This window comes from Mustela lutreola, chromosome 16 (genome assembly GCF_030435805.1).
Source record: "Mustela lutreola isolate mMusLut2 chromosome 16, mMusLut2.pri, whole genome shotgun sequence".
Classification (NCBI taxonomy): domain Eukaryota; kingdom Metazoa; phylum Chordata; class Mammalia; order Carnivora; family Mustelidae; genus Mustela; species Mustela lutreola.
Window position 1 is genome coordinate 42,760,630 of NC_081305.1, and position 12,085 is coordinate 42,772,714.

Below are 12,085 nucleotides of genomic sequence, written 5' to 3' on the forward strand. Positions count from 1 at the left end.
TCTCTCTCTTTCTCTCAAATAAATAAATACAGTCTTAAAACAATATGGCAGCAAATACTCATAAGTCACTCACCCTATGCCAGGCACTTGCTCCCAGAGCTTTTTACATACATTGACACACTTAATCATTACTTCTATCCCATGAAGGAGGTACTATCACTCTTCCCTTTTATAGGTTAAGAAACGGAGGTAAGAAGTTACATAACATGCCAATGGTCACCATCTAGGAAGGGTCAGAGCTAGGGATTCAACCAGGACAACCTGGTTCCAGCAACGATATTCTTACTCATTTTGCTAACCTGCTGTCCAGTAATTTGAGGCTGTCCCATATGCTGTTCAGGGTGTGCACTGCAAAACTCCAAGTGATAACTTTCACTTTCTACACACTGTAGATTTCCCTTTTAACACAACTTCCCAGCAGGTGGCAGTAATATGTCATGCTCTAATGTCAGCTTAGTACACAATTTTATTGCAGATGGCCTAGGGAGGAAGCTCCTAGAATTAGATTTTCTTCCAAAGAGTCTATGAGCTCAGAGTGTCTCATCATAATATATACATGTAATTACAAGTCATGTATATTAAATATAGACTTAGTAGACATTGGGAAGAAAATGCCCACATGACGCAAGTTGCATACAATGCCACAGCTTCATTGGAGAACCCAGTTTCCAACATCATTCTGATACTGGTTAAACCTTTAGTTGCATTATACTGTACCTAGCAGAAATCTATGGCTAGCGCCACAGATAGGGGGGAAATGCTGGCTTTGTGTTTTCACAGTCAAGGGTGATCAACAGGCTAACTGAATAAGGAGCTCCAAGCCCGTGGGACAGGAAGTGAAAGGCCATTTTGCTCAGTATGCTCAGTGTGTGATTCCTTACTAATGTTTACATATTAACGGTGATACTTAGGGTAATTCGTTTAAAAAGACTTGTTACTGGAATTCCAGCAGGGGATTGCTTTTGTTCATTTGATGCTCTTGTGCCATTAAGCTGCCCTTCTTTTCCCATTGAAAACAATTTAATTTTTCTTTTAATAATACAGTTTCTTAGAGACATTTTATCATTCTTTCATTTTTAATATGTATGTGCATGTGTTTGTTGATACATCTTGGAATATATATATATATATATATATATATATATATATATCTATATCTTATATGTCAGTAGGCTCTAAGATGCCATCACTGCCTTATGGGGGCGCCTGGGTGGCTCAGTCCTTAGAGTATCCAACTTTTGGTTTCAGCTGAGGACGTGATCATGGGTCCTGGGATGGAGCCCCATGTTGGGCTCCACACTCAGCACAGAGTGTGCTTGGCCCTCTCCCTCCCCTTCTGCCCCACTCCCCACTCACACACTTTCTAAGACAGATAGGTGTATAAATAGTTAGATAGATAAAATACCTTTATGCGAAGGAAGAAATACAGAAATTAAACTGCCCTACAATGACTGTAAGATGCATTCCAGTTAAGTTCTTAGAATCTATAGAATAACGTTCCTATGAATTCTTCACAGGTCAGCTGCCACAATGTGCATCCTCAGAAGAGAAGTGCATGCTGGTACAGGGCTGTAGATGTGGAAGACTAACACAGGGGGCGCTGGAAACCCCGCCTCCCAATATTCAAGCCCTGGAGTAGTGCTCCCTCCCCAGATTCTAGGTTTGGCCATGTGAATGACTTTGACCAATGTGATGTCAGCAAGTGTGAGGCAAGCAAGTGCGTACTCTCTTAGCACACTTCCTTTTGGAACCACCCACGTTCCTGGAGAGACCACATGGAGAGAAGGGTGCTTGGCCCACTCCCAGTGGTCCCAGCTAAGCTGTCAGACATGTGAGCAAAGTTGCCCAGCCCAAACAGGCCCCTAGCTGACTGCAGCTGCATGAGTGACCAAAGCAGGACTGTCTAGTTGAGCCCAGCCCAGACTGTAGGATCATTAGCGAATAGTGATGGTTGTTTCAAGCCTTCACTTTTGGGATGGAGACATGGGTACATGCCCCCAAGTAGGCTTGTTTGTTGTCTATGAGAGGCTCTGAGCAGTGAGGGGTTAAGATGAGTCAGAGGGCTTTCAGTGGGCCTCTTTTGGTGATAAGAGTGGGATGAAGTCCAGAGCAGAGACTGTGGGGCAGTTATGAGAAAGGGCCATTGGGAGGTCCTCTTAGTTTGGGTCTCTCCAGAAGCAGGATTTGAGGACAATCTATTGGTAGGAGAGGTGGGAAAGGACACAGAGAAGGGAAAGCAGTCAGGAAAGGATGTCATCAAGCCAGAACCAGTACAGGGAACTGAAGCTTAATTCTGTTGGGGAATTCTGAGAGCATGTGTAGAACACACACTTCCACATTTACCCTCACAGAGAGGTGTGGGACCTGGAGTCCTTCTATACCATCTCCTTTCAGTCTCTGGTTTGAGGGCTGTTAGATGGGAAAGGGCATCAACTTGTTGGCACTTAAGGCTACCTGGCTCACACCCAAGATAGAGCAGACACCAGTGGTCTCATGATGTCCACAGGCAGTCAGACCACCAGGTACTGACAGGGTGAAGGATGCAGACTTGGCACCCACAGTCTGCTACATACCCCACCCACGCAGTCATCCAAACGTGCCTCCTCAGCCAAGCACCACCGCCGTTCCCCCGCACCAATGCCCCCAGAGATTAAGACAATGACAGCGCAGTCCAAACTGAGTTTAATAAGGTATTTCAAATAGGGGAGGGATTCACCGGAAATGCGGAGATCTGGGATAGGGGCCCTGCCAGTTGAGTTCTGAATTAGAAAGCATAGGACCTAGGGAACTCCAGTCTAGGAAGAGTCCTTCCTATGTCTCAGGGGTAAGGAATGGTGTGGGTTTGGGGAGTCATCTCGGGAGCTCTACCAGATGACAGTGGAAGCTATTCTGGGGGTATCCCAAGTACTGTGTAGGGAAATCACATCTGGGATTCTAGGTGAGTTGAACTGGACTTGAGTAGGGGAGGGGGTCCCAGAAGATCCCAATGGAGGAAGGGTTAGGGGTCTAGGGTGTTTCACAGAAACAATCAAGGGGCCTCGATTTCACAGAAATCATCAAGAGGGCTCCTTGTGGGTAGGGTAGGGGTATTACACCACCCCAAATATTGGGGATCGTTTACCCCCACCCCGGGCAGCCATTTTGGGGTTTTAATGTAAGACCCTGATGGCAGGACATTCCACATACATTATCATGGATTTGCAACATTAGCATACGCTGGCTGTCCCACAGGACGGTGGGGACTGGAAAATCAGTCCAGGTTCTGGGTTTGAGTCCTAAGAGGACAGGCCTGGGGGTGCCACACGGCTCCTCTTCAACAGCTGCCGGAGCTGCGGACAAGACAGGGGAGAAGTCAGGGAGGCTAAAAAGAGAGGCCAGGGCCACAGACCCTCTAAAGTCCTGAGTGGGTAGGGTCAGGGGTTCAGCTCGTTAGGTCAGAGGCCACTCTGCAGTCAGGGTGGGCTCAGGACTCACCCCCTCGGGGCCCGGCCCAGGCCGCAGCAGGTGGACAGGCTGCTCGTTCTCCAGGTTTCGCAATGTTGGATCCGCCCCAGCTGCCAGCAGGCGCCGTACGATGGCCTCCTGGGGTGGTCCAGGGGGCAGGGCAGCCGCCATGTGGAGGGCTGTGTTCCCATGGGCCTGGGGACAGTGAGGGGAGGGCTGATAAAGATGCAGACTCAGCTGGCCTGGGCCTTCCACAGTACACTCCAGAGTCCAACACTGCTGCCTTCCCAGCCGTATTCCATGTGCCCCTACTTACATCCCGGAATCCCCTCCACAATCACATTCCACACACCCCTCGGTCTATGTCCCATACATTCCTGCAATCTACAACCATCCACATCCTATCCGGTCCCCACCTGGGTTCTCTACATTGTCCCTGCCACTGCCACAGCCCACAGGCCTCTCCAAGCCCCCCGCTCTTCTCTGTCACATCTCACACAATTGCCCATTCCAACCTAGGTCCCCACCTTCATGTTGACAAAGGCCCGCAAGTCTCCCCGTGGCAACTCAAGCAGCAGCTGAACCAGGGTAGGATTGGCGGCCTGCACAGCCAGATGCAGAACTGTCTTATTGCTCTTGATCTCCTGTAGAGAAAGGAACGGCGGAGGTCAGGCCAATTCTTACACCCAGAGCCCCTCCCAAGGAATCCAAGAGCCTTTAGACACCTTGTTTCTCCTTTGCAAGCACCCAGGGGTTCCTTACGCAGTTATCTATGTTGTGCACTATATAAGACTATCACCTTTAAGGGGATGCCATTCACATCATATGCATCACAGAACTATGTTTCTTTTGACAGTTTTCCAGCCCAAGTGTCTTTGAGAAGAAGGTTCTTACCTAATCCTCCAAAGGCACTCTGCACTTACAGCTGCCCTAGCCACCCCACATTCCATTAGGCATGCTAAAATGTACCCACATCTCACACAGACTGTACTTGATCTATAAGGATGGGACTTGAACAGCATTAATCAGGGGACTCAACAAACCCATACATACTTCCATATTGAGTTGTTCTCTTCATATTTTGGAGCAAATAAAGATATTTTCCACAATGGGACCTTATTATGTGCCCTCATTAAAAATATGCTGTGTTTCTACAAGACAAAACAACTTATCTGGCTCACCAAATAGATAATGAAGAGGAGACCAGAAGATGGAAGGGGAAAAGCTCTAAATTAAGAACACCTTTAAAAGTCTTACAATGGCAATATGAGGGCTTTATTTGGGTCTGAAGGGTTTTTTTTCTTAATGAAAAAACAATGCAGGGGCACCTGGGTGACTCAGTGGGTTAAGCCTCTGCCTTCGGCTTAGGACATGATCCCAGGGTCTTAGGAGCCTGCTTCCCCTTCTCTCTCTGCGTGCCTCTCTGCCTACTTGTGAATCTCTGTCTGTCAAATAAACAAATTAAAAAAAAAAAAATCTTAAAAAAAAAATGTATATCACTTTAGAGTCAATCAGAAATTCGAACACAGCCAGGATACTTGATATTATGAGTTTAAGTTTTTTTTAAGGTGAAATGATGGTATTGAGGTTAAAAGAGTTCTTCACTTTAGAGACACAATTTTTTGTGGATATACTATTTTCTCTATTTTATCTGTGTTCAAAATTCTTTTTATTTTATTTTTTTTTTAAGATTTTATTTATTTGAGAGAGAGGAGAGTGCGAAAGTCTGGCACGAGGCTCGGATTCTAATCCCCTCTCTGACTCTTACAAGCTCTAAGATTTTTGACTCCTATACCTCAGTTTCTTTATTAGTAAGGCGGTAAAAGTAATAACAGAGCACTTGTCAAAGGGGGTTGGTGAGGATTCGATTAGCTAATCCATGACACTCGATGCTTGATGAATAGTAAGTACAACCTAAGGTCAGTGATCTTTTTCTCTGGGGCCCAGGGAAACATAGCCATGTGCTCAAGTTCACATGGCTGGCCAGAGGCAAAGTCAACATTTGTCTGAATGCCCTGAATGTCCAGGTGCCCCATCCCACACACCCTTCTAGAGGCCGGCTGCCCACTGCCCAGCTCACCTGGCTGGTGTGATCAGCACCCATGTGCAGCAACATCTGGACACAAGCCAGCCTGTCTCGGGCCTGGGTGCTCAGCACCCGGGAACATAGGTCAGGTGGGTGCATAGCCACGTTGAGGGCCAGGATGGCTGTGTGGAGAGGGGTGAGGCCTGCAGGATAGAGGTGGTGAGGGCTCTGCATCTGAGGCAACCTGCCACACCCACCCTGCCCACCACCCAGCTTACCCTCGAAGTCTCTGGCTTCTAGGTTAACCTGAACCCCCGAGTTAATCACGGCCTGGGGAGGAGAAGGCACAGTGCTGGAGTCGAGTCTCCCCAGGCCTCCTAGCCCTGGAAGCCAGGATCTGAACAACCAGTCCAACCCCTTCTCCCCATTGGCCCACTGGTCATACCGAGAGGACTCCTGGGAGCCCATAGGTAGCAGCCACATGCAAGACAGAACGTCCCTGATGATCAGTGGCATTGGGCTCTGCTCCGAGGTTCAGCAGGTCCTCCACAATCAGGGGCTGGTTGGCGGCAGCAGCCACCAGGAGAGGGGTCTGCAGGAAATAAGAAGGTCAGTCTGGGCCCCTGGTCTCCTCCCCTCTGAAAAACCAATAATCCAGGCCCCCAGACCTCCTGCCTTTAAATCCAGCAGTCTGGGCCCCTGGCCCTCACCTTGCCCTTATGTTCCCGAATGTCCAGATGTCTATACATTTGGAGCATCTCAGCTGCGGCATACGCTGCCCAGCGTAGCCCCCGAGCCGCAAACAGGTGCAGGAGCCTGAGGACAGATAGAGGACAAGCAGTGAGCGTAGAACCCCAGCTAAGCCAGAAACAGGCAGACTGCAACCCCCATACTCACGTGTCTCCCTCCTCATCCTGGGCCAGCAGCTGCTGTGGCCCCAGAGCCAGCATGTGAGCACGGGCTGTGTCCAGGGATGGTCCGGTGGCCACGGGGGGCAACTGTGGGGGTCCTAAGGGGAGTCCAGAACCTCTCCAGGATCCTGCCTGTGGCAGGGAAGGTTCTCCATACAGCCGGGTATCCAGAGGGTCCTGAAGGATACACGTGGTAGGCAGAGCCAATCAGCTGAGAACTCCTTTTCTTGACATATATACATACACACACACACAGAACGCCAAGTAGGGTGGCTGGATGCCCCATCTGTACCGAGTGACCTTGGACCTTGGGGCCTCAGTTTTGCCCATCTGAAGAACGGGCTCTTAATCTAGCACAAGGGCAACTGGGAATTTTAGGGGCCCTTCAGCATCCTGTTCCACTCTGTATCTCACCTCCATCCCCACAGAAAATGGACACTGCCGCCCTGTGTCGGAGGGTGGGTAGAAGTCAGGAGTCGGGAAGCCTTCAGCAGCAGAAGCAGGGTAAAAGTAGGGGCTGTCTGTGTAGGCAGCATGCGTGTTGGGGTCCCAGTCTGGAAAGCCCGTGGTGGGAGCCAGGCTGCCAAGTCCAGAACCCAGAGTCTCTTGGTGTACTGGGAAGCGAGAATGGCCTGTGTGTGAGAGGAGGAGCAGGGGCAGGCCTGGTTACCAGGGTTGGGGAAGTCATGACCAAGGCTGGAGGACGGGGGTGAGAGCCTGGAATCTCCCAGCGTCCTGAGAGCTAGTACTTGTGGGACACCAAAGGGCTGGGACTCAGAGGGCTGAGGGCTTAGACTCCAGGAGCTGCAAAAGGCTGGGAGCCTGGGCCCCTCGAACACTGAAGGACTGTGTACATAGACCTATGGGCTCCAGAGAATCTGGGCGATCAAACTGCTACCGAGTCCCAGCAAGAAAGAGGGTCTGACTCCCAAGTTCCCCAAAGTTCTAAGATTTGGAATGTTTGAGTCCCTGAAGAAAGCTGGGGAGGTGAGCTGAGGGAACCAGGTGAGTTTCCAGACTTACCAGCCTCACTTTCATTCACAGATGGGGTCAGGGACTGGGCCAGGGGAGATGGAAACTGTCCCTGTAGAGGGATTTAAAAAAAAAAAAAAAGGAACAAGGGGTAATTTATGGGACAAATTCCTCAGCATCCATGCCCCGCCCACAGCGCATCTAAGTCAGGACTACACCTCTGATTTGCTCCGAGGGTCAAGGGCTCACAAGTCATCAAGTATCTGCCCAACAGGACATGGCCTCACGAGTTACAGTTTAGAAGGCTTCGTGGGCCTTACCGGTGTCCCACCAGCGTCAGGCTGCTGCTGACGGCGCCTCTGTTCTTCCAGGAGCTTCTTCACGGTCTGTGATGGGCAGTGGCTGCGTTCACTCCGGCTCACTGCCGGGGAGGCGGGGGGGGGGGGGGGGAAGCAATCAGAGTTCCTTAAGTCACCCAACTACGGGGGAGTGGACTCGGGCACCCTCCCTCACCCTCCTGCGCGGAAAAACTGGCACACTGACGACGCCTGAGAACTCCAAAGCCAATCTTAGCTTTCAGGTGCAGCTTCCGCCTCCGCCGTTTCCTTCCCTTTGCTCCGCACTTTCCCCTCTGACCCAATTTTCCACCAGCGTCGTGGAAACTGAGGAAGGGGGTGGAGGGCGCTCCTCTGCAGCACCTCCCCACACTTTCCGTGAAAAATCCCAGCCCCCAGATCTCCCAGTCCCGAGGCCTTGGGGGTCGCTGGGAATCACTCCCAGGAGACTTGCACATTCAGGTTCCCAACACCTCTCTGCCCTCGACACACTTCCCGGGAAAACAGGCGTCCGAGTCCCCGGGCCCTCTCCCCAACTAAGGACAAATCAATAGCCCCCTAGCTCGTCGGGGATCCGAAGTCCAGACCGCATCCCCTCTTCAGTTCTAAGAGTCCAGGCCCCATTCTGCGGAACTCCGAGAGCCTAACACCCCTTTCCCCAGGACCTAGGAGTCCGGGCCCTCAGCCTCGCCCTCCCTTGCACCCGGGAGTCCCCCTTTCTAGAAGCCTGGTCCGCACCACCCCGGAAGTCCGAACCCTCAACCCTCACCCTTCCAAGCCCGGGTTCCAGCAGAGGAAGGGTTAAGCGGGGGAGGGCGGACTCGGAAACAGCCCAGATACGACGTGCTGACGTCACGGCGCTCACGCAAGGGAATCTTCCATCCACCCCTTCCTCTCTCGGCGGCGCGCGGCAGGTGGCCCTCTTAGAGTCGGCGCGCGCCGCCAGGCGTGGAGCGGTCGGAATCCCCGCACGTGGGGAATTCCTGCTCCGCCCGGGGACCCGGGGACCCGGGGTGGGTGGCGACTCGGGAATTCCCGGGGCCCGGGTAGGGTCAAGGCCAGCGTGGGCCCCCTACGGCAGAACGCCTCCTTACCCACACCGACTCGTGGCTGATTTTTTTAAACAACCACGCCCCCAGGACTCCGTCTAGCTCCTTTCTAAAGCTATGAGACCGGGCCGCCAGCCCCCTCCTCCCACAGTTCCCAGGGGTCGGGGCTCCCAGCCCTTTCACCCCACCCCCCGACCCAGAATTCCGAATCCCTGGTTCCTTAACTCTCCCAGGACCCAGGATCCCAGAATCCCAGCCCCTCCTCCATCACCAGCAGAAGTCCCGGACTTCTACCCTCTTCAAACACCGAGTACGCTCACTCGCAGCACCCAGGCTTAATGCTCCCGCTCAGTCCCGCAGGTTCGTGAGAGCCGGACTCCCAGCCCTCGCTCTCCCCCAAGGGGCCGAGCATGCTTCTCCTCCCCACCCCCTCCATTACCTCGCGGATTCCGTGGCGCGGATTGCTGGCCCCCAGGGCCGCGGCCTCGGCGCTGCGCCAGCCTCGCTCTTCCCCCGCGGAGCCGCCGCCGGGTCCCCAATCTAGGACCTGTGCCCCGCGAGTTTTTAAACTGGACTTCTTGGCACCGCCCAGTCAAGGGCAGGGCCCCTCCCACAGACTCGGGAGTCCCCGAGTCGCGCTTGAACTAGCCCAGTCTCTGAATGGGCGGGGCTGACACTGAGGGCCTGACTCCTGCGCCTCCTACCTGGAAAGAGGGAGCTGGTCTGAGGGTGAAGCGGCCAGGGATTGCCGACACCTGAAGGAGGAGGGCACTGGGGGCCTGGACTTCTGGGTCTCTGTCCAAGGGGGTACCGGAGGCTTTGGTTTTGGGGGCCTGGGTTGGAAGGGGAGGCTTTGATTTCTGGAGCCTGGGCTGGAAGGGAATAGTATTCCCTAGTCCCAGGGTACGAGGAGGCTGGGATTCGGGGGACTCCTAGTCCCAAGGGAGGGAAGGTTTGTAGGTAAGAGTGACATCGGTAGACGCAAATTTCTCCCTTTCCCCACATCACCTCATTCAGAGGTCAGTTCTCATTTATTCATTCGTCATTAAAGATTATTTATTACTGAAGTAAAAAGGGAGGCCCTTTGCTGGGGGCCCTGGTATAGCTGTGAATTAAGCGGACAGGAATTCCCAGCCCTTAAGCCAACTGACATTCCCAAGGGAGGCTTGTTCTCAGTTCCCATGTCGGTGGGCATGTTAATCATTTCTCCCAGCCTTTCAAGACTTGGACTGTCCTGATTCTCCTCCCTCACACATTGTTCCTTCCCAGTTTCCTGGACTGTTTCCACCTCTTCACCCATTCTTGGGGGCCAGGGGCACTCCTCTGTCTGAACTCACTTCCTGGGTGATCTCATCCAGTCCTGTGGCTTTATTCATTCATAAACCAGCAACCCGAAAATTTACATCTCAGGCCAGAAACTTATCCCTAAATTCACAGATGCAGCTGTGGTCATTCAGTGCTGCAGGGAGATCTAGGAGGCATTTCCAACTTGGTGTCCCAAGACTTTGGCACTTTCCTCTAAATCTATTCTCCCCTCCTACTCCATCTCTGTCAAGGAATGCTCGGTAATTCCAGTAGCTTAGCCCAGAAGCTTTGGTCATCCTGAATCCCTCTCTCTCATACACATCCATACATACATGACCAGCAAGTTTTGTTGGTTCCACCTCCAAAATATCCCCAGTATCTCCTCAATGTCCACAACCCTGGCCATCCGTCCTCTCCTGCCTGACCCTACCCCCAGTTCATCCCCAAAGGCAGTCACAGGGACCCACTTTTTACTTCTCCCCCTCCCACACCCTCACACAGGAAGCAGGTGACATTGCCACCAGCAGGGTGACATCCGCTATTCTGCTTCTTTACTCCCCCACTGTTCCTCAGGACTTCTCTGGACCAAAGCCTTTTGCCCACCATGGCCCCTTCAGGTGTCATCCTGCTCCTTCTTTTGCTCCCAGGTGAGCAAAAGTGATTATGGGGGGGGGGGGGGGCAGGGGGAGTGGCAGGCAGAGTCCCTATGAGAGGGGTGGCTTGGGCGGCCTCTGAAGGGAGGAGTGCTGAGGGCACATCTTCCTAGGACCTCTTCCTCCCTGGAGATCCATTTTGGAGGCAGAGTCTGGTTCTTTATGGGAGAGAAGCTGAGTCTGGAGCCTGTTGATCTCACCTTCTCACTGCTGGATCTTCTCTACTTCCACTTCTGATTTTCTATCTCTTGGCCTCTTTCTCATTTGCTCTCTCCCAAATGGAGGTTATTTCTCAGGACACCACCTCTCCCTGCTAATCCACTTTCCCTCTCTTTTCACGGTGGCAGCCGCTCTGATAACCCCAGGTGAGAAATTAGCACCCCTTCCCTTGTGCCACGGTACTGCTTTCATCCCTGAAGTGTGGCCTGAGGATCCTGTCTAGGTCACCAGCTCCCCTCTCACCCCCAAATCAGAACCCGCAGGGGATCTACAGTCCTCTCTGGGTCCCCATCTCACTGCCCTCATCACCAAAATGAAGCCCCAAGGACTCGGCCACCCCCCCCCATCCTTCTTTGGGAGTACCCACTATGCCCAAAGCACCATGTATGTCTCTCTGTGCTAGGATCCCCCCGACCCTACACCCTGCTTCTCTCCAGGCCCCCACCTCCCTTTTCATCCCCAAGTCAACCTCAGGGTATCTAGACACTCCTGCCTCCCCTCCAGGGACTTCCTCAGCCCCATTGGCCCCAAGTGCAGCCCTGAGGGTCTGGAACCTCCCTCAACCGCCTTCCTGTCTTGGCCCCCACCCTCCAGGTTCCTGTTCCGGATGTGGGCCCCTCTCTCTGCCAGTGCTGGCAGGGCTCATGGCTGCCGACGCGCTGGTGTCGCTGTTCATCATCGCAGTCGTGTTTGCGTGTGCTTGCCCGCGCCACCGGCCCACCCTAGGTGAGGGCAGAGACAGGGTGGGGCCCGGAGGGAGAGGTGTCCCTAGAGCAGGGGGTCCCCAGGGAGGGGTCCCCCAGGGAAGCCCTAGAGGAGATTCTGGGGAAACCCTGGGGGCGGTGCAGGGGGGAACTCCGGAGGAAACCCCTGAGGCAGGGGGTCCCCAGGAAGGTGGGGCTGTGGGTGGGTGGTAGGTGGTCAGGCCTCATGCTTTCTCTCCCCCACCCCCAGAAGATGACAAAGTCTACATCAACATGCCTGGCAGGGGCTGACCCCCCTGTAAGTGAAAACTTTGATGTTGGACCCTCTCATCCTGCATCGTGTGCTGCCATGCAGGAAACGTACTCCCCACTTTGGGGTGGAATAAAGCTATTGAACTACCTCTGGTTCTGATTCTTCCTCACAGAATCCCAAGGTGCCCAAAGCCTCCCTCCCACTTAGCTGTTTC

At 53.1% G+C, this 12,085-nt stretch overlaps 2 protein-coding genes across 5 annotated transcripts; one reads left to right on the forward strand and one right to left on the reverse strand.

The window, feature by feature from the left end:
- Positions 1–2,665: 2,665 nt before the first annotated feature.
- NFKBID (NFKB inhibitor delta) lies at positions 2,666–9,380 on the reverse strand. 3 transcript variants are annotated; one of them, XM_059152102.1, is made up of 12 exons: positions 9,177–9,380; positions 7,674–7,774; positions 7,405–7,465; positions 6,796–6,995; positions 6,368–6,558; positions 6,181–6,286; positions 5,916–6,062; positions 5,749–5,800; positions 5,525–5,673; positions 3,972–4,088; positions 3,475–3,639; positions 2,666–3,329 (listed from the first exon to the last, which is right to left on the reverse strand). In XM_059152102.1, the coding sequence occupies exons 4-12, from the start codon at positions 6,799–6,801 to the stop codon at positions 3,276–3,278; spliced, it is 987 nt and encodes a 328-aa protein (XP_059008085.1). In that variant the 5' UTR covers positions 6,802–6,995; positions 7,405–7,465; positions 7,674–7,774; positions 9,177–9,380; the 3' UTR covers positions 2,666–3,275. The 3 variants fall into 3 exon arrangements, with proteins under 3 accessions (XP_059008085.1, XP_059008084.1, XP_059008083.1); XM_059152101.1 differs by lacking the exon at positions 9,177–9,380 and adding an exon at positions 8,392–8,453; XM_059152100.1 differs by lacking the exons at positions 6,796–6,995; positions 9,177–9,380 and adding an exon at positions 8,392–8,455.
- On the forward strand, positions 7,578–12,018 carry HCST (hematopoietic cell signal transducer). 2 transcript variants are annotated; one of them, XM_059152108.1, is made up of 4 exons: positions 7,578–7,737; positions 10,616–10,689; positions 11,509–11,640; positions 11,869–12,018. In XM_059152108.1, the coding sequence occupies exons 2-4, from the start codon at positions 10,647–10,649 to the stop codon at positions 11,907–11,909; spliced, it is 216 nt and encodes a 71-aa protein (XP_059008091.1). In that variant the 5' UTR covers positions 7,578–7,737; positions 10,616–10,646; the 3' UTR covers positions 11,910–12,018. The 2 variants fall into 2 exon arrangements, with proteins under 2 accessions (XP_059008091.1, XP_059008092.1); XM_059152109.1 differs by lacking the exon at positions 7,578–7,737 and adding an exon at positions 9,470–9,544.
- The last annotated feature ends 67 nt before the right edge of the window (positions 12,019–12,085 follow it).

Excerpts from the sequence above, each read along its gene's own strand:
- HCST (XM_059152108.1), top strand. The coding sequence starts at position 10,647 with ATGGCCCCTTCAGGTGTCATCCTGCTCCTTCTTTTGCTCCCAG. Across the intron at positions 10,690-11,508 it reads GCTCCTTCTTTTGCTCCCAG|GTTCCTGTTCCGGATGTGGG; the intron begins GTGAGCAAAAGT and ends CCCACCCTCCAG. Across the intron at positions 11,641-11,868 it reads GCGCCACCGGCCCACCCTAG|AAGATGACAAAGTCTACATC; the intron begins GTGAGGGCAGAG and ends CCCCACCCCCAG.
- NFKBID (XM_059152100.1), bottom strand. Across the intron at positions 5,801-5,915 it reads GGCTCCCAGGAGTCCTCTCG|GCCGTGATTAACTCGGGGGT; the intron begins GTATGACCAGTG and ends TCTCCTCCCCAG. Across the intron at positions 3,640-3,971 it reads GGGCCTTTGTCAACATGAAG|GCCCATGGGAACACAGCCCT; the intron begins GTGGGGACCTAG and ends CACTGTCCCCAG.